The sequence below is a fragment of the Bombus fervidus genome, chromosome 3, assembly GCF_041682495.2.
Source record: "Bombus fervidus isolate BK054 chromosome 3, iyBomFerv1, whole genome shotgun sequence".
In the NCBI taxonomy this organism is placed as follows: domain Eukaryota; kingdom Metazoa; phylum Arthropoda; class Insecta; order Hymenoptera; family Apidae; genus Bombus; species Bombus fervidus.
Window position 1 is genome coordinate 17,752,364 of NC_091519.1, and position 25,009 is coordinate 17,777,372.

Sequence of the window (25,009 nt, forward strand, 5' to 3'; positions counted from 1 at the left end):
ATGGGGTTATATTCGTATACAGCATTTATCTGTAAAATGCGTTCACCATGTTTATGGATTACGAGGAATTCGCTAGCCTTCAATTAGACAAGCCTATACCTGATCTAAGAGTACGTAATATCACATGTGAACGCGATTTTCTATAAACCATCCACTCATACTCTAAATGTACATTCCTAGAATGAAGAGCAATTAAAGAAGCACAGTTTAGATCCTAATTTGGAAAAAAAGCCTATAGACAGAGCGCTTTATCTTTTGGCGTAAGTGGAACTTACATATACGTATGATAATAAAACCGACTCGATAACGAGTCACTTTCGCCGAAAATGAAAACCGCGTCTTCCGTATTACCAGGACACACCTCTTTACAGAGAACCGGCATATCCTTGGGGCATGGTTAATAATAGTAATTTTGCGCATAGCGCTTCGACAAATCACTGTACAAAACCTTGAATTAAACCACGTAATCCCGTGTGATTATCGTATCAAGTCTGCCACAGCATCGTTAATTAATTTTATAAAATCTAGATAGTGGTCTATAGAAACACAGGTTACTCTTGCAATACGGTTGATACACATCGATGCTGTTACTTGGTTCGATCTCGGAGTAACGTTTATTTCAGTTATAAAAGGATAGTAAATCTGTTGATTAATACATATTACGTGACAGTAGATAAAAATGTTTATATTTGGATCTCGATGGTACGATCGAATTATACAAGCAATTCGTGTCATACTCGTTGCGTAACAAGCTATAAAAAAAAATATCGCTGTTTTAAGCAGTGTTCTTTTTTAGAAACGCGCAACCGACGTACCTTAAAGCGAGATGCATCATCGCATGGGAATCGCAAAATGACTACATCGGATTGTCGATTACACAACATCGACTTACGATCAACGCATCCCGGTCTATTGTATTACGCGTTACGCGCAACGCAGTATTACGTGTTTTTCATTAGTGGCGTACGTAGGCCGCATTCGGTCGGTTCCGGCTGAACTCGGTCTTGCTCGCTGTCTCGTAGGACAAGTCACATATAATCGATACCTTGGAGTCAGAGCCCAGTTTAGTTGTCATCTACGTTCGGTCGTGTTGTTTTTATCGCGTCAAGTGCGTCATGAGAGTGCGTACGCGTGTATCGTCGTCCACGTAAAGAAATTAGTATATCGGTCCTCGCTGCTTTCTCGTGCGATCGTTGAATAAAATGCGCTTTGAAAATGTTGCAAGAGGAAGCTCTGTACAAGAGCACATCTCCACGGTAAGTGGCCGAAATAGAGAATAGTTTTTTAGCTAGCGAATCTTACTCGCAGTTGTCGCGCCCGTCTTCTCTCATTCTCACGACTGTTTCCCTTTCGTTCGAACCCATGCATGGTTTCTAAAAATAACGCAGCGTCGTTCGAGGAGTATACCGTCCTGTCGTCTAAGCGTTGCTAATTATAGTCCTTTAAAGACACTCGGAAGAAGTGACATTCTACGAGTAACTGATAAACAGTTAGCTAAAGACTTCGTTCGAAGTAATAAGATTTCAAGGTGTAGGTTGTTCGAAGATTTGACAGTATTATCGATTGTCTTTTTTCCCTCTTTGCATAACGATGTCGTAATAACGAGTGTTTTGTTGTAACAATGAGGATTTACGATGAAATAAAAACTTTAAGAATCGTGCACGTTGTACCAGTGAAAACATTGTCACATGCTCGAAAAGGATATGTTATGTAAAGATTCCTGTCCTTGGAGGTTGCATGCATTTAAAAAAAATAACGCGAGGATGACGGGATCGTTTTTATAAATTTAACGATTCCAGAAAATTTTATACTTCCTAAATATATTGTTACCATGTTAATTTATATCGTGGTTAATATATTTGTAATATTAAATAATATTAATATTTAAAAATGTGTTGTTTTCATCATTATCTATCTTTGTTAATACAACTGTCGTTTTTGCGTTATTTGCTATTATGTCCATAATTATTGCAGGAAAGGCGATGAAATTCAAAAACTCAATTTTATACAAACGTTACCAAGCCTCTTAGCCACAGACTCAGAATCATGTATAACACGCGTGATACCAAAAGTGCAGCAGTCACTGGCTACAGCATCCACGGAATTCCATATCGCAGCTTCGACAACATTCAAAACGATCCTAGAGCAGAAACTTGTGAACCACAATGTCTTCAGTCGAACATTCCTTCAAAGTATCTTAGATTCCCTTGAAAAGCGTGATCCAGGTAAAGAAATTCTGTTCGCTCTTGTATAATTAGAGTTGCTAGTTAAACCTATATCTACAGTTTCATGCATTTGGTATTATTCCATGTAACTAAACATGTATATATGTACATTTAAAGTTATCTGTCATGCATGGCTGGAGACCTTACTGGATGTGATAGAGTTACTGCCGGTAGAAGTCATAAGAAAGCAGGTTTGTATAGATGATCTTAGAAATTGATATTCAGAAAACTTTGTTATTTAGAAGGGCAAATGTATCGTAATTTTTGTAGCACATATGCAACCTTACGATATGATTATGGTAGATTGGTAATTAGGTTGATTTATTTTATGTTACTTGATTACCTGGCATTGGACTAAGCATCAAGTACTCTATCAAAACTCATATGTTGCAAAGAGATGCTATGTATTTAACATAGCCTTAATGATACAAATATTTTTTGAAACTTGAACATACTCAAATATAATAACTAACATCATCCGGACGATAATAGAAATAAAATTATACAGATTCTGCCATTGACCGTAAGCAAAGGGCAATTGTCGCAACCTATCCACTCCAGGATAATATGCAGCAAGATATTAGGAAAGATTTGTACAAGATTTGAATCTGCTCTGTGAGTATGTTTCATCTTATCAAAATCTAATATTTTTGTTATCGAGGGTATCAACTTTTAAACACTATATTCTTGAATGACAGATTAGACGTACAGAAATTGAATAGTATGCAACATATGCCAAAAGACAATTTTTTCTCAATAAAGTCATTAAATAAGTATACGTATTGAAATTGTTGTCAGGATACAGAAGGAAGTTCTACCAATGGTACACTCCCTCTGTCAGGATGTAAATAGTGAAGTACGAGCTAGTATCTGCTTGCAGCTACGTTTTGTTGCTGAAGGCCTTGGTGCTGAGTCTGTAAAATCTGCTTTGCTACCATCTTTCGTAGAATTAGCAAGTGATGAAGAAAGCAATGTAAGATGCGCCTCTGTACAAACAATAGCGTATTTGCTACCTCATCTTCAGGAAGGTATGCTTAGTGACTAGTTGTGCATCGTAAGCATTCCAAGGTTTTTGTAGTAAAATATGTCTCGATTAATTTTTGGATGCGAATTTTTTAAGAACGCGATGCAACGTAGTTATAATTATTTTACAGATACGATAAAAACTACCATAGTGCCACTTGTTAAAAAATTATGTGAAAATACACAATCTGTACAGTCAGACGATAACGTGATATGCGTCATTGCCCAAGAATTTGGAAAAATTGTACTCGGCCTAGAAAGTAAGATCTCTTATGAATTTAAATTTTACTTTCACGATCGCAATGAATTGATGTACGATTGATATTTCAGCATGCTTATTGCCTACGGAAAAAACATGGTTCTTAAAATATTTTCAACAACTTGCACAAATGGGTATTGTTTTAATGAAAAAAGAATCTAAGCCTCATCTTCCATTTGTAAGTGTGTACGAATACGATATAGACCTCTGATAAAATCGAATGTGTTTTATAATGAAGTTTCTCCATAAATTTACACCTTTCTAGATGAATATTAATTTTGACGAAGATGAAAAATATGTAGAATGCAGAAGATGTTGCGCGTTTAATTTGCCAGCAATGTTCATCTTTGTATCAAATTCCGTGGATGATACAGATGCATTACTTCTTACATTCACTGCATTGGCGAGTGATCACTATTATTTGGTTCGGAGAACTGTAGCGTGTGGAATCCATGAAGTAAGACCTTTTCGATTGGAATATGAAATTGGGACGTATAACTTTTTACTAACAATCATAATTTACCATGCAGGTGGCCAAGGTGTTAGGTCCAAAAAGTGGACGAATAAAAACAGATCTAATAAAATTATTGAAAGATAATTCTGAAGAAGTTTTACAAGGTTTAATTCCTCATATAGGATTAACGCTTGATTGCTTGGCTGAAAGTCAAATTATCGGAGTAGATAAAATGGTTTGTATGCGTTTTCTATTATTGGACATTTTCAAAATATATTTGCTCTATTTATATTAATCTGTTTGTCGACTGCAGGATTCCACTGTTATGGAAATTGGTAGAGCTCTATTGAAATGTGAGTCGGAAATAGCAGCTACGCATAACTGGAGATTAGTGTCTTCAATGCATTCGCAACTTGAGATATTACCTAAATACTTCCCAAGTGACTTTATATATTCGTATTTTGTGCCAATGGCCTTTTTTAGAATATTACACGCTGTAAGTTTTAAAAATACTCGTGTTTCGTTTTTACCAAAATATATGACATAATCAAATTTCAATACTATTTTTAACTTGCAGAGGCCAATACCCGTTCGACTCTCCGCAGGAACTCTATATCTTTTCCTTTTACGTTATAACATGAAACCTATGCAAAGGGTAGAACTTCGTAGCAAATTGTATTCAGATTTGGCTAGTAATCCGAATTGTTATGTGAGAATGATGTTTGTTCGTATGATGATAGAGGCTTTGGAAATTTTCTCTTCTGCATATTTCAAGGAACATTTTTTTACTGCTTTATTGAACTTGGCAGAAGATTCTGTAGCTAACATAAGAATGAAAGTAATTTCTCTGTTGCCTCAGTTAAAAAGTATGCTGCGGATGCCGGCCGATAAAAAATTATTAACTTTGTTAGAATCAACTATAACGCATTTAATAAATAGCGAAAAGGATAGAGACGTACTAGCCGAGCTGTCATCCGTTATAAAAAATTTGGATGATATATCGGTTAAATACGAAGGTCGAGGTGTAAGTAATATTCAGTATAATTCACTTTTATTGTTAGCGAATTGTGTTTGCATAAAATACTTTGTTTCAGGCATCTGGAGCAGTTTCAAAACAAGGCACTGAAGATATTAGAAAGTTGGAGGAAGAGAAAAGATTATCAGGAATAGCAAATGGGAAATCTCCAGGCGGAGGTGCTACGATAAAGAAAGGTACGCGAGGATAAATTTTCATAATTATGGCAATTCTTATTATTTACGGATTGAATATTTGGAATACTGTAATTGTAGGGGGATGGCGAAGTGCGACTGCCGATTCCTCATCAAAAACGATGTAAGTTATACTTTATAATTTGAATGTCTAATGATTTTCCTATGAAATTTTGAACTAATTTATTCTGTTCTTTTTGTCCAGGCCGCAAACATCATCGAAAGGTAAATATTCGCTTTCGTTACCACCGATTAAACGTAAAATAGTTTTCACAACAATGATTAAAATTAGTAATATATATTACAGATAGCATAAGCTCACCTCGCCAAGCAAGCGACGGATCAAAAGCGAGGTACATAAATTACATATCTACTTATTCCTCGCATATACAAATAAAACTAACTTTAATTTTAAGCATGATGCTAACGTCTAATATAACAGTAATATTCGAGAATAGAAGAGATAGATTTTTTAGAACCGATGAAAAAGTAGAGTTAAATCTCGCTATCTTTCTTAGTTTACTAACGATATCGTGCAAAACCTAATATCAAATTCTGCATGCTTTGCATCTAACAGAATTCAACTAACACACCCTTGGGAAAGAATAGGGCATACCAACTCTAACATTAGTACAACCCATACTAACTTTGACAATGGATCGTGCAGTGATTATCTAATGCAGAAGGCTCAGCAGAGTCGATCGAAATTAGCATTGCCATTTATATTGTGGCCGGAAACGTGCGAATGCGACTATGCGGAAGAATACGCTTTCCATTCTTGTCCCTCGTCCGATTACGCGAGGTCTGTCTTCTTGGCGATCATGAGAGAGAACCGGCGAAGATCGCAGCAAAATTTCCTACTAACCCGAGATTACGCCCGCGAGTTTTCCACTAACATTGCCAGCAAGGACACTGCCACTGTAAGAACGCTTGCAGCTCACTATAACTCTTGTTGGCCTTGTAGCTCTATGCCGGAGATACCGGTAATGCTGTCGGACGACGAATTTCTGGTGGACGCTGGTATCAGGATACCGGTGCAGTTCTCTCAAAGCACCTCTAAGATACCGCATCTGCAAGATTCCATGTTTGGTAAGAGAAGAACTTCGTTCAACGTGAATCATGCTCGGCCTACCAGTATGAATTTCGACAAGGGAAAGCCTAAGAGAAACTCTTCCGTTGAATACGAAGATTGCACGAAACGAAGAACGAATGCCGATCAGTCGGACGATGTCAGAACTTCCATCGATTGCGAGGACGGATTGAGACTGGTAAAAGAAAATCAACAGCTGGGTAAAAAGGATCCGGTATACGTTGGCCCTTTGATGAGATCTAGATTTGGATTCGGTGTGAATCAGGAGAGAACGTTGGACGACAAGATGAAACGACGAAATTCGTTAATAATGGATAAAGACAAGCCGAAAGTCGTGCAGTCAAAGTGCACGTTGGACAGAACCAAAAGGAACTCCGTCAATTTCGACAAGGGAAAACCCAAGAGAAATCTCTCCGCCGAGTACGAGGATGGTATAAAACGAAGAAGCAACGGAACTAATCAAGCGAAAGGTATAAGATTACGATCGATCGATTACGAGGATGGCTTGAGTTTAGTGAAGGAGAATGAACAGCTCGACAAGAAGGATCCATTATATCTTGGGCATCTGATGAGATCTAGATTCGGGTTCAGCGTAAATCAGGATAGGTCGATGGACGATAAGATGAAACGTCGAAACTCGCTGATAATGGATAAAGACAAGCCCAAAATCATACAGTCCAAGTGTATGCTGGACAGGACTAAACGACACTCTGCGAATTTTAGTTTAAAGATGCTGGATACGAAAGAGACTAAGCCTATCTTGAAGGCTCAGCATAGCTTGGACGTGGTCGACTATACACCTTCGGAACGTTTAAGCCGGGCTCTAAGACGATATTCCACCTTAGACGTGAATCATAATCAGGGACATAGTAAAATACCCTTAAGAAATTTTGTACGTCGTAGTAGAACCGCACCAGCCACCAGGGCTTCCAGCCCCGTAGGTTCGCAATTAAGGTACGAGGAGATCGACAAGTTGTGCCGAAAATTCGAGGAGTACCAATTGTATTAGTGTAATTACACAGAACGCATTTAAGGTATCAAGAAATTTAAATCTCCATGTAAAAGGATGGGGTAACTGTATGTGCTGGTTCGCATATTATAATTGCAAACATGTCGTGTGTCGGAAAGATAGAAAGTTTCGTAGGATGCTTTTTATTTTGTGCATTTTGATCTTTTAGAAAATCTGATGTTCGCAAAGTCTACGTTCTCTTTGACGAAATAACGACGTATTTAGAAACTGTTACGAGATTGTAGCTTCGTTTCGTCCGTAGTTGACGATCGTTTTTTTTTTTTTTTTTTCACACGGCCTTGTACATTTCTCACTTTTTATTAACCAGTTTAACGATGAATTTTTCTATTCCTGTAGAATTGGTAAAAGGTAAAGAGGCCAAGGGATAGAACTCTTGCGATATGTCATTTATTACCATTAACGCGTGCTTTACACAAGATAGTTTTTTAGTTACTTTATCTTGTCCAAAGTATTCTCGTGTTAAATTATAAAAGAAAAAAATTTATCTTTCGATATATCGTTTGGAAAGATGCATCGCGTGTTTCAGCGTTTGTACAAGTTGTACGGACACGCATGCTCGAGTTGGAAGACTGTTTTATTAGACGATGCCGTATCGCAGTTCGTAAGAGTAAAAAATAAGACTATTTTGCACTTTAATTTTATAGCTGCATATCTAATACGTATCGCTCTATCAAAGTTTACTCGCTAATTGAATATATTCTAATAGATTATTACATTTAGGAAACTATACGAAAGAGATAACGACAGATAGAGTTTAATTATCTTAGTAGCCAATTGTAGGTCTAGTCTTGAATAGTTATAAAAAGCAGCTCTCGTTTTCCAACGTCCGTGAAGTGGCGTTTTTTAAACGTTCGTTACGATTTTTATATTTCGCTTTTTTTTTTTTTTTTTCGTTATCGTTATCTTCCTTTCAACGAATTCATTTAACGAAGGTAGATAAGTTTTTACTAGGACCTTTTACCGCAATTTTTATGACCTTTTTTTAATATAGCATGAATTTACAGAGAACCAGCTTGGTACAGTATACGTAGATGCGCGTATGTATTTGTAACAGACAGCGTTATATTAATTTAATCGTTTTCCATTGTTGTATCGCGTTGCGTAGAGACCGTTGTGCACTAGTTATCGTAATTTTCGATTTATTTACAAACATCGACACGAATGATTAATTTTTATTCGAAGAAGAAGCGAACTGACGAGAAACGAAAAACAAAAAAGAAAAAAAAGGATACAAAAAAGCAAAATCTTTTTGAGCGCAACTTTAGGGATTCTCGATTCCCCGATTCCCTCTAAACACGTTGAACGATTATAATTATTCTCTTATATAGCGGACTGGAGTTACTGTTGTGTCTTAAAACGAGAAATATCTACGAAAATATCATACAGTCTTACAGAGAAAAATCACGCATATATTAATATATATATATATATATGTACATAGACTGACCAAGACAATTTAGCGAGTGTCTAATTAATAAAATAGCATCGAGGGATGGAAGAAAAATTAATAAATTTATCATGGAAAGAGATAACGACAAGAGGTGTACAGCATAGGAAGAGCACGTGTAATATCTCGGCAGAATATTTTCATTGAGCTTTTAATAAATGTATTTTGGGATGAAGAATGAAAAGAATTGAAATGAAGGATAATAAGACGCTTCGAAGCCAAAGATGTTATCTAAACGATACCGATTATGTATCAACGTACAAACCCTTAAAGGCATTATGTACTTGTATCATGTACATATACTATGTAAGCTTCACAGTGCAAGTGCCATTGAATAGACGCTGGAGACTTCAACGCCTGAAAAAGAGGGTGACCGTACTACCGTCGAACGATGAACTTACGGTGAAACTTGGAAGAACAACGCCCAAAATACATGTATCGTGCAACTAATACGATATTCACGTCCGATATTTAATATCACAGTCTCGATACGTTGCTCGAATAAAGAAAGATTATAGTAGTTATATAGTAGACTTATATAAAAATATTGTTCGAGAATCGAGGCATCGACTAATTCTTCTTATACGTATTAATAACTCGTTCGTTACGCTCGATGCTCGCCCGTCTAGTTTCGACCTCTCATCATCTTCCGTTCGTTTCTCCGATCGTATTTCCGAGGATAACAACTCGATTTTATATAGAACGTTTTTAAATAATCGCTAGTCAATCCGTTTTTCGCGAGATACGCCTGTATAGCAGTTAATCGTTATTTGATTTTACCGTCTACGAGCAGGATGATATAGTTTTTTTTTTTTTTTTTTTTTCTTTTTTCTTGTACAAGCTATCGAACATCGAGAATAGATCATACTCTTTACGCTTAGGGACTAGAAAGAGACGCAATTTACCGATCGATTGTTGCCGCGTAACGATATTAATTATTTTGTTATAATTGTAAGATCGTACGGCTACCGACTTATATATGTATAATAACATAGCGAAGCTTGTTGTATTATTTTTATAGGAAACTTTAGGGTAGCGTCAGCCGTACGATTTCGCGAGTCTAATGACAAACACGGATCCCATGGTACTCGTATCTATCGAGTACAAACATTTTTCGATAGAAATTTCTATCGTTCTACGACGCGTTGAGTTTATAGAAAGAGCGTGTGTGTGTGTGTGTGTGTTTCGCATAATCGTACGGTTGTTGGTTAACCATGCGACGAAAAAAAAAAACTTCTTTTTTATAGGAAATCTTAGAATATACTATATATATATATATATATACACACGCTAAGTATACATGATTTAACAAAAATTGAACAAATTGTTAAATGTGCAACTATAGGATCAGCCGTAGCGCGGGGAGGCGCAGTTTGAAGAAAAGCAAGCGAAAGTAGAGAACGAAGAAGGTTTACTCGGGCAAGGTTTAGAAGGATAACTAGGAAAACGCAGGGAGAAAGTAAAGTTTCTCGAATGTCGAATTTTCGCCAAGAAATAATCGCTTAAAATGCTGCTCCTTATTTTTGTACAGATCTCTTACCGTGTACGTTAATATTAACTTTTGTGCCAGAAAGTAAAAAAAAAAAAATACGCAGTATATTATATATAAGAAGTACACACACTCGTGCTACGCTCGTTTTACGTAATTGTTATCTAACGTATTCGTTTCTTTATATACGTAGAGGAAAAGGATTAAAAAAAAAAAAAAAAAAAAAAAAGAAGAGAAGAAATGAGAAAGAAAGGGACGAGCGCTTTTATCGCTGACACTGTTATATATATTATACATATTGTTACGTATATCGCGTACGTAAACGTCGTAAGTCGAGTTACTCTCGAGAGATAGAATTTTTTCGACCCTGGATAAACGTCGGTCGTCGACCGTATTAAAAAACGAACAATGGCGTGGTTAATCATCGAACGAAAAAGAAAGAAAGAAAAGAAGCACGTCGTGCGTCAATTGAATTTACCGCGTTAGAAACTGTTAGGGGAAAAAAGAGATCGAACGCTATGGCCTGCGTGTTTCTTTCGGGAAGGAGTAATCTGTGATGACAAACAAAACAAAATAAAGTAACATAAAATAAAGATACATATTTAAACGCGAGAACAAAGAGGAAACAAATAAATAACGCGAAGAATCGTTCACGTCGCGCATGATGAACGATGAAATTCGTCGAACGATATTTTTATTACTCGTAACTGCTCCCGTAAAGAATAAGGAATGTTACAAACAGAGAGAAGTGTATTTTTGTGAGGTATACCTGTAAGAAACAAAACAAAAAATCTAGTTAAATGTGAAGAGACTAAAGAACAACGCGATCGTAGATTATATTGGCTCTGTCGATATTATACATCTGTTTTAATATACGTTACGAACAATAAATCGAACCTTTTTTGTTACACAACCCGTCTCTTAACGATCTTATCGCCCGATAATCTGTTTCCTATAAAAATCAAGGAATAGACAGAAGGAGAAGTAAACGGAGAATTTCTTTTTAATCTCTTTATTTCTTCTACTTTCTTAATAAATCAGTGACTCGAGTCGCTACAAACTGTGTATGAGTTCCTTTTATAATTTACTTACGAAATACGTAATAATGAATTTTTTTTCCTTTTTTTTTTCTTTTTTTTTTTCTTCGATCATCCTCGCTCATTCACACGCACCCGCTTACCTTGATTATAAAAAACTTCGAAAAAGATAAATCGATCGGAAATTTCCATTCACCGTTCGATGGAATGCGTTCTAAACGTGTGATTATGGCCCGGTACGTAAGCTCCCGTCGCTTTATCGTTTCGTTTGCTCTTTTTCCTTTCAATCCGTCGAATTCATCGTAGCGCCATTAAACGCGTCGATGTTTACGCTATAATAATGAGGATTTCGAAAATAAACGCGGCATTTATGTATATTAAATATTTTCTCGAGATTCTCGACAACAAACACCTTCCGTCTTACAATTGTAAAATACCATCTTTCCATTCTATATATTTTCCTCTTCTAATTCGTAGAACTCTTTCAAGGGGGTGGGGGGAGGGGGGAAGTAGAACTTAAACACACTGTCGAAGGACGATTTCTCGCGATTGGCTTTATATAAAATTTTCTCTATTTCTCTGAACGATATCTTCGCTTAAAACGAGGATCGTTCTTTCGAATCCTTTGTAGTACATTCGAACAGTCCGAACTGAATATTTTCTTTCGTTTTATGTCGAGAACGGATTGTCAAAGTAAACGGATTCCGATCTGCTCATTTTTCTTTTCTCTCCTTCTCTCGGTGCTCTTGCAATGTATGCCCTTATCGCCTAGTGGAATTCACGCATTCCCCTTTCCGATTCTTTCACGTAAGTACACATCTATCGCCTTAACGCGTGCCATTTTAAGGTTATAAATAATAGCTGAATAAAGATGGCACGGTATTCATCACATGCGAATCGTTTACGCGGAACCAACTCGCTTGGAATGACTCGCGTGCAACCAACGTGTTACTTCGTTATATCTATAGCGTTCTTTCATTTGCACACGATCATCGTCCGTCTGATCAGCAGACTGTCTGCGGCAGAAGTATGTACAGGAGACTTCGTGACTCGATGCTATCGGTCTCGTCGAAATAGCCCTCGCATTCTTGCGCTTAACGTCTTTTCTTTTCTTTACCTGGCACACGGAGACGGTTGGATCGTACGCGTAAAGCTTCTCAAAACGATTAAGAAGAAAAGCAGCGTATTTAAATCGAGTGTAGATAGATTACAAATCGAAGATGAATATTTTATTGAGAATCTCGTCGAATGATAACTGGTCGAGTAATTTTCTAATTAATCGGGACAGCGTAAATAATCGTTGTTCGTATCGCGTATTCTATGTAATTACAATAGAGAGTTATATTTTTCTAACGTTAAAAAATCAACAAAAATCGTACAAAGTACGGAAAAGTTTGCCAGTGTAATTTCAGGTTAGCCATTTTCGTCAAACATCAAAGATCTATTTTCGTTTGCAAAATTGAATATCGAAAGATCGATATATACAAATTCGAGAATCGCAATAGAGTTATAACAAACTTCCTGTAACTTTCTTGGTACTGTCAAAAGTACGACCATGAATCATCCAACCAGAGATCGTATACTCGAAATATAAGAAGGATGTACCTTAAGAATGTACTTTAAGAAGCAAACGGCCATTAGCAGTTCGTCGAACTGAAATATCCTTTTATCGGTGGCTCGACGATATCGCAGAAGAAGAAACGAGAACGCGTTAAGTAAGAGTCGAAGAGCGTAGGAAGACGTAGCGCGTCCCTCTCGATTGCACTTCCCCCGTTTTTACCCGTAATTACTACGATCGCGTGCAATCGAGAATACTTTCGAGTCGAGTCGATAGCATCGATAGCCACGAGGAACGGATTGCTTATGCATCTGTGTTCGTGTGTACGTACAAATGATTCGCGATTAGTTTCTTCTCTCGAAAACCGATCGCGAAACCATTGTACACACATTAAAAAAAAAAAAAAAAAAAGACAGATTTAAATTCACACGGAGAGAACAAATATCGCCAGTCTATCTGTCTCTCTTCTTACCTTTTTGGTTTTGTCTCTGACGTTCGTATGCTACAATATCTCTGTGTGTACGTGTGTCTCTGTTTGTGTACATGTGTATATATGTGTACGCGCGGTAAAGCGTTTCAGATTGCTCGTATCGCATAAATAATCCCTGACGACGACAATACGGACCGCTCGCGGTTCTCCCGCCATTAAATCTCTTTCTCTCTTTGTTTTTCGCGAACCAATTATTCCATCGTTGAACGTGCAATTACACGAAGCGGCATTGTCACGCGCGAGCGAAATCAATCGAAACGCGTTAATGGTTACCGAAGACGATCTCGGCGCATTTCGTCACGCTAGATAGATATCTCTCAATCTCCTCTCGAGCCGTTCCATTCTCTTCTTTCTGTATATTATCTCCTATATACATTAAGTAAAAGTCGTGCCTCATCTTCTCTAGCGGCGATTCTCTCGGATCACAAAATAAAGAAACCTTGGTTACGCTAATGCCACACACCGACTATATGTACAGAAATTATAAACAGAGCATATATTATATATATATATATATGTATTATATATATTATATATAATACCCTCGAAAAACGTTACTCACTATTCGTGATCAATAATATCGTTAGTAAATTCTTAGATATGGTTGTTCGAGGCTCGAAGGCCGGCACGCGTCTTCACGACTTCCAGCAATTCCTCGTCATCTCGTCTCAAGCTCGTTCGAATGCCTGGAGGGATCGTGTTTTTTCTAGAGCGTATCAGAGAGTATCGAACACGTTGTATGGAAACGTGTGAGAAACTCGATTTGATTATTCTTCGTACTTTTCGGATTGATCCTTTGCTGACTAGAAGCTTACTTGTTAGCATTTAAGAAGTCTTATTATAAATGCAATCGTCACTATAGCTTTGTAACTACGCGATACGATTCGATTTTTGTACGTTGCAATCGAATATATTTCTATAAATGGAATGATAAAGAGAAAGAGACGATTCGATTGGCGATTTGGTCGCTCGAATAACGAGCCCCTTCCGTACAATGAGGCGCGTGCTCGGCCTTCGACCTGTCCGCGATAGTCCCTTTTACAGTAAAAATATATTATCGCTACGATAGTACTTAACTTTGACTAGCATGTGTTCATAGAACCGATTCCCAATTCTTACGCCACCACGTAGAATCGATAATAGCGATCACGTTAAACGGTACACTCTCGCCGAGACGTTTCATTTTTTGATCGCTTCGAAACTCGTTCTTTTCGATTGGGAATCATCGGATGCAACGTATAATAGAGTCGCGTAATAAATCCGTGGACGCACTCTCGTCACGCATCTCTATTATTCCTTTTAATATTATACACTATTTACTGGAAAATCGTGGGGTACAATGTCAGCTTGTATCCTAAAGATTATACCTTTTCTCGACGTTACGTTCTAACAACTTCCTCCGGGTCTCTACGACCCTCGCGAGAGAAATATAAAGGTCGATCGATTTAATTCTACGTTCGGATAATCTTGACGTTTTAATAATATTCGTACGATTCTTGCTCGACAAGCATCCTTCGTGCCGTGTTCTATAAATCATTCGTATGGAGAATACGTGTTTCTCGTAATGTAATTAAGCATATGAAATTCGGACAGCTTGGACAGAGCAGAGTGGCTTGGTACCTGTTAAATTTGCCAAGCACGACAAGTGTCTAACCTTATTTTTGTTTTTCCGTATTTTTCTTTTCTATCGCGTTTACGTCTCGCCATATCTACGATATTATAGAAGACACAGACACAGGTTCGATGCACGGAATGCAGAGTAGAAAATAAAAAGGAGAGGAGAGTCTCCCTGATTAAAAATGGTTAATCGGAAAATGGCGCTCGAAGGGAGCCGCACGCGTGAACAAAAAATGATATATAAATCTAGCTTCTTTAGATATTTCCTACGATTTAATCACACAGCAACTATTATTTCATTCTTCTCTCTTTTCTTTTTTTTTTCTTTTTCTTTTTCATTCAGTCTTGTGATTAATACTACTTTAATACTTTTACAATTCGTTATAAAGTCAACTGTAAGTATATAATTCTTTATACATAATCGCTCTGTATGCGAAACAGCCTTTAGAGCTAGTTGCTCGTGGCTCGTTTCGCTTTGGATCCTTACAAAAAACCGCGGCGTGATAAAAAGGACAAGCGTGGCGTTGCTACAGCGATAGTTGCGATTGCTCTGATAGAAAAAAGTAAAAAAAAGGTTAGACCAGAACATAACCTCGAAAAATCATCGACGGACGTAGTAGTGTTAGAGAGTTATTACAATTTATCGTATATTACAAATTCTGTTCCGGCTCGATGAAAACAATTCCTTGAGTGTTGGAGAGGGGCGACGGGGGTGGGAATACAAGCTATATTGTCGTTGAATCATGATTCCCGGTTAACTTTACATTGTTCAATGAACCTCTAATACGCGTGGTAAACCCACGTTACCGTTGATCTTTTTGATTCTGAATACTGATTTGATTATCCACTCCGCGGAGCGTAACATGTACATGAAACAGAGAATAATCCGCTTTAATATATTTCAATTGCGAAAACACTCGATATCGATTCTTTCATTTCTCTCTCTCTCTCTCTCTCTCTCTCTTTCTCTCTTTTCTTTCTTTTCATTCTTAATGGCCATATAACTCCTAGCACTTCTATTATTGCGTTCAGTATCACTGCATTGCATAATATCAATATCGACCAGCCCGACCAGCGCGTTCCAAAACTCGATTATCCTCGGTGCAAGATTCTGTTAACGATCGCGTAACCTTGCGCGCGTTTCATTGTTTTATTTCTCTTTTTTATTGCTTTTCATGCGCGATTTCGACATAAGCAAGAAAAATTGCATGCCATGAAAAAATTCGCAATTACAGCTCGCGCATATATAATCAATCTTTTTCTTTTTTTGTTAATGACGATCAAAAGAAAGTCCGAAGCCGTGCAGACGTAAAATAGGCCTAACTAGTTCGATTTCCCTTCGATACGTCGTACTAGCTCCCTCGCTTAATCGTCTACGATATACTTTTATTATCAAAAAGATCCTGCACCGTTGAAGTAAAAATAAATATTCTTCGTTTCTTTTTTTTTTTTTATCTTTTTGTCGCTTTTTTTCGTAAAGAATTCCATAGACATATACGTTCTTCGCGCATACGAAACGACATAGATATATCTTAAGTACGAATAAAAAATATCTTAAGTACGTTTGCTACTATTACGAATAAAAAATGAGAAGAGAAATATAATATTGCAATTATGATTCTAAGAACTAATTCGTTGCGTAGATCTACGTAAATCTAGTAGGAAAATCATATGAAATCGAATGTACATGAATGTGTAAAGATGGGAACGTATTACGACGAGAATGATTACGAATAAAAATGTCTGCCCATGAACCATTAAAATGTTCAATAAAAATAATTCGAGTTTTATATCAGTTCGCGTATCCTTAGGACTTATTTAAATCTTGTTTATAATCTATACATAGTGCCATCTTTGATTGCCCAGAGACTACGATATCCACCATATAAATCTCGTTAAAAAGAAGACCATTTCACGGCTATATAAATGTTATCTTAAGCCTTTAGAAAATAACTAGTAAAGATTTGAAAACCCTGTGAACGCTATGCAACTGACTACTTTCATTGCATTTTCTTTTCTTTCTTTCTCTCCATCTGCTTTATCTTTTGGTTGTATATTTTAGAATGTAAATCGATGGTATCGTGTTGTTAACCAGTATAAACACAGAATGCATTGATTGCAATCCTCTGGTTTAACCGCTGTACAATACCCTATATAGAAGTATACTCATATAAAATAAAACATATCCAAAAAACGATATACTCATATAAAGTATACGATGCACACATTTGTTTTTATCCTAGGGCAGGATTCTTACTATACAAACTATTACAGTTTCTTATTGAGCATATTTTAGAAATTGTTTGAGTCGTTGTAGGAAGTATTTCAATTGTATATTGACTTCATTTCGACTATACGCTAGAACCTAGATTCTCTTACGAAAACTCCCTAACTCCGTTAGGTTCTTTTTGATTGTGCGGATTCGCTTTGTAAGAAGACATTATCATAAAAAGACATAAAGAACGCAGAAAGATAACCGTCCTGAATAAATTCCTTACTATGATTCCTGTACCTTGGACCACTGGAAGATGATATCCTCGTTCTTCCCGGTTTAACGAAATGCACCTTTCATACCGTGTGCTGCTTCGAAAAGCGTTAATGGTCAGTTACTAGATACCCGCGTATAGTGTAAAAAGTCACGATGCCCCGATTATAATTTCTACCATGAATACTCTTACTGGTTTTGTTTGGAATTCCTAGGAACTTCAAGTTTTCCGCTCTCTTGCCAAACAGTGTTACTATGTTCAAGCTTCCTGTAAAAAGAATAAAACAATAAGCATAAATTATTAACAGACAGTTAACGTAATCGTAATGCAACAATTCCGTTAATCATTCTACTCACATCGGGAAACAAAAAGTGTTCACGAGTAGGTTGTGGCTGTTCAAAGGGAGAGCTACTCATGTATCCAGGCGAAGGGGACTCGCTTTTCTCAAGCACCGGGGTAATATTCGCGTAATTGGCGGATGACGTCGTCAACGTTCTTCCTTGCTCAACAAGAATACTTCTGTCAATCTTGTAATACTCTTTCCCGCTGCGAGGACGAAGCGTCGTTGCCACTGCTCTGCCACCCAGTCTGCAAAAAACCGAGAAAAAGACTGAGCATTCATCTTCTCTTCTTAATGGCCTCTTCTACTACGCTTGGTCGGTGTTTCTTCGCTAGAGGGCGAAGAAGCTCTAAGAAAACGTAACAATTACATTCTCTACACGAGTACCTTACCTCAGACTGTCTGGCGTATCGGATGACGAGTGGGATGACAACGACAGTGTCTCGATGTAGTCGGACATATCGGATGTACCGCTGCTTGTGCTTCGCGAGTCGATATAGGGAGCATTAGACACTTCCCCTGGACTATTGAATCCTTTCGTGGCCTTCGGCAAACACGTGGGAATATCGGCTTCCGCTGAAGAGGATTTTGTAGGAATCTTAATCTTTTGAAACTGAAACGACAACTCTCGAAGCGGATCGCTGGACTTGGACTTCCTTGGTAGGCTGCTGTGATAACACGTAGGCGGTGGACTCTTCCTATAGACAGACAACACGTTTTGCTTTCTCGCCGACGTCGATGGGGCCAATGACAATTCGAACTCGACAAATTCCGCCGTTCTGTGACTAAGAGATCCCGTAGAAACGCCTGAGTCGTTGCTACTAGAAGAGTCTCTATTGTGACCGGTCTTGGATGGAACGGAAGAGGAGCGTCGAATTTTTATGAATGACGGCTGAGGTGAAGTTATCGATATCTGCCCGCTATCTTGATTTATCTTGACCTCTGAGTTAACGCACGGAGAATGATTCTCCCCTCTAACCAGGGAAGCTTTGTCCGCTTCGCTGGAACATTTGTGAATGGTCAACGTCGATGGGAACGTATGATTCTCATCGTCCAAATAGTGTGCAGATTCCGCAGAGTAAGATCTTTTTCTCAACAATAGACCAATGTTCCCGTTGGATTCTGTCCCGCTATTTCCTTCCAGGTAACGGCGTCTAAGGTACGGACTAGACAACATCGCCGAACCTGGAACGCGAAATTCAGAATCGGATCTCTTTTTCCCTCCCTCGCTTAACGCGGAACCTGATAACGCAGGGTTACTCGAGCTCTTTATACCGCTACAAATTCTCGACAGAATCTCCTTTGAACAAGCATTGTGCGCTGGCTGCATCGGTAGGTATCCAGAGAACGGTTTCTTTGGTGTTTGCTTTTCGAGATCCATGACTAAGTAATCGTTCTCCCGGTCCTTAACGTGGCCACATTTCTGGCATATCTTGGACGAATCTTCTGTGGGCGGTTCAGATGTCTCGTCCTTAATTTGATTGGAAAACTTTTCAATTTCCTCCTGTGAAATTCCACTCTTTGCTAAAAGATCTTTACTGTTTTCGTAGTGTTCGAGAGATTGGGTAAAGTCTATGTTCGCGTAATTCGTTTGTTTGGACTCAGGTTGCCTGTCGATAACAGGCTCCACGTTCTCGTAATTGTTTGTTCTATTCTCTGGGCATTCGCAATTGTCTTTGTTCTTGTCTTCGTCGTTCTCCGACTTCTCCGACTTTTTCGGCCGTTTCGCCGTCGCGTAAATCGCGATCTCCCCGCTCGCGTTCACAACAGGCATCTTACCTTCTCCGGAAAGTTTCACGGGATGTACGGCAACACCGGTTGGTTCAATTCCTGCTCCACGTCTGCAATACGGCAATACAAAACCAGCCCAACTCATCATGTTTTGGCAGGGACATCCCGAGGATCTGGGAGATTGAACGGTGAGTTTAGCCGGACAACCACATTGTTGTAATACCACAGCTTGAGGCGCCTGTGGCGTATCGTAATTAGGATAAGTTTTTGGCAGTGCTAGACATTCTTTAATTTTCCTTGGCGTGTCGTAATACTGATCCGGTTGGGAACTTTGTTCTAACAGCATATGATGGCCCAAGATCGTTTTGGGTACGTCGTAATTCTCGTAAGGACCAGCAGCCGCGGTTGCATTTCGTACAACCAGCTGCTGCTTGCTACGCGAGTGCACGCAAACTTGTTCGTTTGGCAAGGGCATAGGAGGTTTCTTAACCTTCTTCGTGGCAGTGTTTTGGGACGGTTTCGGAGGTCTCGGTGGCAGTGCGCTAGGGCTTGGCGATACGCGATGAACGCTCGTTTGTTGTTGAGAGCTCTTTGAATTTTGCGAGCAATGACATTCCATCTGCTGCGAACTGGAATAGTCACTGTCGTGGCTGCTACTACTGTACGAGGATAACGATAACCGATCGAGCGTACGTGGCTGTAGATGGCAACCAAAATTATTCATCGTTCCTGCTGGACTGCCTATACTGCTTGCTCCAGTCGTGGTGGCTAAAGTCGACGATTTGGATACAGTTCCTAGCTTGCTGATACAACTAGCGCATCTTTCTAGAGCGGATGTACCTTGACGAGTAAGAGAACAGCTGCGCCATTCCCCTGGCTGATCGGTCAATTCCGACACGGAGACGGTGTCTCTGCTACTGTAATCCCTGTCGAGTTCTGTTTGTTGCCTACTCTCAGTGGACGACCAATAGGGGGAGCTCTCGTTCTTGCAGCTGTCGCACTGCTCTTCATATGTGGACGAGTAAACAGCCGAGGGGAAAAAATCGCTGGCCCTCGTTTCCGATCGAGAGAATTGACGACGCGGGCTCTCCTGCGCTATCTGTTCTCTGCTAACCGGTCGTTTTTTGGTCAGCTTCCCCTCTGCCGCTAATTGCAGCATCTTCACGATATCTTCTCCTTGATCCGTTATCAACACGTGGAGACCTTCTCCTCGGCCGCATCTCGAACCACCCTCGAAGCAGAATCGTCCTTCCACCACGCCATATCGTCGCAGATGCGCGATTTCCCAAATACCGACTAATCTGGGAGGTATGCCGACGGTGATGCAAAAACGACGATCTTGAATGTGTAAATGTGCTGGTCCATTCGTGAGTTTCGCTTTCGATGGAACCGTGGAGATCAGTATCAGGAACTGCTGATCTGTGGGAGTAAAATAAATATTGTGGTAGATCGTGAATTTTTAATTGCTGATTTTTTTAATTTTTTTTTTTTTTTTTCGAAGATGCATACCTTCGCCCAAGTTGTTCGAGATTTTCACTTGCCATTGTATCAATCGTTCTCTAGTATCGAAAGCCAGAACAACCGTCACGTCTTGGCATATTATAGCTATAGTATTGGATTCCTTGTCAAGAGTGAAACCACTCTCCACGCCGAGAAAATGTTGCAAACTTAATGAAGCTTTCGTTTGACCTTGCTTATATCGATCCTTGCTATCTCCGTAAAGTTGTAAATGAAGACAATCTACAAAGGAGTATAACGTTTTCTAAACAACGTGCATTGTTTGAAATATGCAAACGGTCGAAGACTTTTTAATGAAAAATTTCTTTAACGAGTACTTTTTATCGAAGATCGTTCGAACGAAATGTGTCAACGACGCTTCACACGCTAACTGACGAGCACAACATGCTATTAATACAGTTATACAGACGTAGAAACGCACTAAATCCATTCTGAGACCCTTTTATGTACTCTTACTAATTCTCCCTAAAGAAAATTTATGAGGTACTGGTGTCCCTAAGTTTTAAAATATCCTCGAGTTACTAGGGTCAGGTATTAATGGTTATTGCCAGAAGCAAAGCTCTTCTTGGAAATTTTTTGTTTCTCCAGCTAGTCAATCTATAACAGATGTGCCAGCTGCCACCCTTGGACAGAATCAGAGGGAGAGATTCTTTATGCTGATAACAAGTAAGGAAATTCTTTCAGAAGATATGATTAGGAATGTGGTAGGAAATAGAATTGGCATTGCTTTTTAGGGTCAGTTTGCAACATCTGGCATTCCCTTGTTCCTTGTAGCTCAAACATTATCATTTTTTTTATCAGCATTGATAAGATTAAAGGGACTCATTCTTATGGTGCACAAGAATGATTCATTGTGAGGAATGCACAGATGTTATATAAAAAGGGAAGTGCTTTCATCTTTGACACCAAGAACAGAGATATGTGCTATAAAATATCCAACACTTCCTGTCTACTATCTACAGTTGATTTCTCATGTTTTATGTTTAGTAATAATAGCTTATATTTCTGTAGGTGACATAAAAGGCAAAGTGATTCCTTATCAAGTATACTCCTTAATTGTCAAAAATAAAAATGAAGTCCATTAAAAGAATATAAAAAACACATTTTTACCTGCAACCGGTGACAACTTCCTCATGACACACCATCTTGATTTCCACTGTAATGCAACAAACAATTTTGAATAACTCGATACAGACATAATTGCTTTATTAAATTGATATCATTTGATACAGTGTCGACAAACATGACTAGTAATCATATGCATGAATATCATATATTAGTATGCTACATGTTTGCATACACTTATTATGCAGGGAAACATATACATATGTAATACACATTTGCCTGAATCTATTCAGACCCTCCGTACCCCTGTGATAAAAATAAAAGAGTTTCCTACCCTTTCTCATCTGAATGATTTCTTTGATGCCCGAATGTAAATAAAAGAAAATGAGCTAGCTTTTTATGGCTTTGTGGCTCTTCGTTTCTTTCACATTAAATACTTCCTTAAGCCTTCAACAAACTACTTAAAAGTTGTAATGTTCATTGAAATCACATCAGGATACCTTAATTTGACTTCTTGCCCATGACAAATAAACTTCACTATTGTACTTAAATTTCAATGGGCATAAAGAAATAAATATTTGATACTAAGACAGGCTCATTGAAACATTCAAGTTTTCAATTACTACATGAAGCATGGCTGCTAATTAATATTTAACTATGTAGATAAAGTTTTAATTGAATGTATAAAATTATAAATTTTTTTGCAACATAATTTTCAACATATTACTACAATTTATGGTGTGTGTTCACAAGAGAGACAAAATTTAATCACATTTTAGTTGAATTCTGACTTTCATATTTTTCATTGATTCATTGAATGCTTATACATATACACCTTACATGCAATGTATATACGTGTATATAACTGTTTGACGAGCGCGTTAGCGCAAGATCCTTACATCATTATATAATTTTTTTATTGAAACTGTACCGTACTCAAGTGTCTTTGGAATAATTAAACATGAACGTAAGGTTGCTTTGAATTATGATCTATCAGAGCGGAGCATCGTTAAATTTCTTCGCGAGAATACGAACGAGCATCGTGTAATATTACATTACACAGATTTATGAGATAAATTAAACCATGTTATTTTAACGAATATTGAATTAAGCAATTATTCTGCCGATATTAATTGGATACCTCGATGGTAAATGAAAAAAAAGATAAGTGTTTGAGAAAAAATTCGAACGAAAGTACTTACCTTTTTGCCGTCGCGAAATTTGACGTTTCCCTCGATAATACAATTGTTATCCACCATTGTAGAAGGCCGCTACTACCGCACTGCTTTTAGGTGCTTTTCTCATCACTATATGAAAGCATTCCGTTTACTTAACGCTGCATACTGAGACACTATGGAACACCTTGGAACACCATGAACAACAATGCTTCCCGACGCACGTTTTTCTTTTTTGCTCACTGAACAACAATGACAATTCTCGTTTACGAATCACGCGGCAAAATCCATACTCCGCACCGACGGCACCGAGCATCCATCTTGACAATCTTGACTTGCTGCGTGCACTACTGCGGTCCTGCTCCCTTTCGAAACCGTATTCTGCACATTATCCATTCCCCTGCACTTTGGTCCAGTGGCGTAGCATCTACGTTTTTTACTTCGATAAACTTTCTTCGCAAGCGCCGCTGGAATCGATGGGTACCGTTTACAACAGCAGGCGCACGCCGCTCTCGCGCTAACGATTCGAATTCTCTATAGGAAACTGAATTTAAAGAATTAAAAGTTCACATATTACTTCCTATTCCTTATGTTATTTCGACATAAATTTGTAAGCTTTCGCAAACGATGGTCCATTTATATATTACGTATATCATACTTCATGATGTACTGAATTTTCATTAGTAAAAGAAATTAATTAAGAAGGTGAATTCGTGAATTTTTGTGATTATGTCTTCCGAATTAATTACACAGCGTTCTCCCTACATTCCTTTTAATCTACGAAATGTATATATAAAGATCTAAAAATTCTATTCAACGGTTCGAAGCAGTAGCTGTAATAATAATTAATTTCTCATAAATTACATTCGAAATTTGGATAAAAATTATAGTAGTTGAAAGTGTAAATTTTGAAATACATGTGCTTAGAATGTAAATTGATCTCATCTATCTGTAAAAGTTAAAATCAAATTGTTGCACTTAATGTAATTTGATTTTCTTTCTTCTAACCGATAAAATATCGCAAAATGCAGAAGATGAATAAATATATAGAAGGGGAACTTTTAAACAACAACTAGATTATAGATAGAAGTTGTTTCAATCAAAGATGAGCAGAAAGAACGCCGATTTAATGTTTAAAAAGTCAGCCGAAAAGTGCGAACAAACAGTAAGGACCTCTAGTGACAAACGCTGGAACTTTATGTACATTTCCTTAATAGTGCTTTCGGTAGGAGAAACGTGTGTATGTACGCTAAGAGTAGAAATATGTCTCATATCGATGATCTGAAAGATAAAGGTGGAAAAAAATAAAAATTGCTTATAAGTTTAATGAAACATCGGAAATAAATTGCGTTTCTTTGCAATGATTACAGAAACAACAATAATAATATCAAGAGCAGTTAGCAATAACCAACAGCCATCATTAGCAACAAGCAGCAACCAGCTTGTTGGAAATAATTATACGATATAATAAAAACTAAGATTATTTATTGCAAGACAATCATATAAAATGTGTTTAGAAAGAGTTTCAACAAACCAAAGTAGTTTAACAGCATTTCACGATCCTTTTATTTATCCGTTTCTCTAACCATTTCCACAAAAAAATTAAACGAGAAATTCAAATAGAAATAGCATAAAAAAGATCACAAAACAGTTTTCGAAAGTTCTGAGTAGTGACATCAAATTCCAAGAATTATCGAAATCGTGTCACCTCCTATGTTGTAAGTTTACTAATTATGTAATTTTATAATGAGTTCATAATTTTCTGT

General features: G+C 37.8%; 2 protein-coding genes and 1 long non-coding RNA gene across 7 annotated transcripts; 1 reads left to right on the top strand and 2 right to left on the bottom strand.

The window, feature by feature from the left end:
* Window positions 1-585: 585 nt before the first annotated feature.
* Window positions 586-955, bottom strand: LOC139985607 (uncharacterized). Its single transcript, XR_011799449.1, has 2 exons — window positions 816-955; window positions 586-752 (listed from the first exon to the last, which is right to left on the bottom strand). It is a non-coding gene; the product is annotated as an uncharacterized lncRNA (long non-coding RNA).
* A 28-nt stretch (window positions 956-983) lies between these two features.
* Window positions 984-7,335, top strand: LOC139985603 (serine/threonine-protein phosphatase 4 regulatory subunit 4). 5 transcript variants are annotated; one of them, XM_072000157.1, is made up of 16 exons: window positions 984-1,256; window positions 1,975-2,225; window positions 2,343-2,416; window positions 2,734-2,840; window positions 3,024-3,253; window positions 3,380-3,508; window positions 3,579-3,685; window positions 3,773-3,964; window positions 4,038-4,196; window positions 4,275-4,457; window positions 4,539-4,985; window positions 5,056-5,173; window positions 5,252-5,294; window positions 5,376-5,395; window positions 5,478-5,523; window positions 5,748-7,335. In XM_072000157.1, exons 1-16 carry the CDS (start codon window positions 1,216-1,218, stop codon window positions 7,267-7,269), a joined length of 3,669 nt encoding a protein of 1,222 aa, XP_071856258.1. In that variant the 5' UTR covers window positions 984-1,215; the 3' UTR covers window positions 7,270-7,335. The 5 variants fall into 5 exon arrangements, with proteins under 5 accessions (XP_071856258.1, XP_071856260.1, XP_071856259.1 ...); XM_072000158.1 differs by having other exon boundaries at window positions 997-1,256; window positions 6,135-7,335; XM_072000161.1 differs by lacking the exons at window positions 984-1,256; window positions 2,343-2,416 and having other exon boundaries at window positions 2,085-2,225; window positions 2,734-2,844.
* Window positions 7,336-14,583: 7,248 nt separating this feature from the next.
* LOC139985606 (uncharacterized) lies at window positions 14,584-23,988 on the bottom strand. The gene is made up of 6 exons (XM_072000167.1): window positions 23,271-23,988; window positions 22,114-22,159; window positions 20,995-21,225; window positions 18,147-20,904; window positions 17,771-18,002; window positions 14,584-17,681 (listed from the first exon to the last, which is right to left on the bottom strand). Exons 1-6 carry the CDS (start codon window positions 23,325-23,327, stop codon window positions 17,673-17,675), a joined length of 3,333 nt encoding a protein of 1,110 aa, XP_071856268.1. The 5' UTR covers window positions 23,328-23,988; the 3' UTR covers window positions 14,584-17,672.
* Between the last annotated feature and the right edge of the window lie 1,021 nt (window positions 23,989-25,009).

Bases quoted from the DNA above. Each gene is read 5' to 3' on its own strand.
- LOC139985606 (XM_072000167.1), bottom strand. From the start codon at position 23,327: ATGGTGGATAACAATTGTATTATCGAGGGAAACGTCAAATTTCGCGAC. The intron at 22,160-23,270 runs GTAAGTACTTTC...GTTGCATTACAG, and splicing joins AATTTCGCGACGGCAAAAAG to TGGAAATCAAGATGGTGTGT. The intron at 18,003-18,146 runs GTAAGGTACTCG...GGTTTTTTGCAG, and splicing joins GATACGCCAGACAGTCTGAG to ACTGGGTGGCAGAGCAGTGG.
- LOC139985603 (XM_072000157.1), top strand. From the start codon at position 1,216: ATGTTGCAAGAGGAAGCTCTGTACAAGAGCACATCTCCACG. The intron at 1,257-1,974 runs GTAAGTGGCCGA...TAATTATTGCAG, and splicing joins TACAAGAGCACATCTCCACG to GAAAGGCGATGAAATTCAAA. The intron at 5,174-5,251 runs GTACGCGAGGAT...CTGTAATTGTAG, and splicing joins AGGTGCTACGATAAAGAAAG to GGGGATGGCGAAGTGCGACT.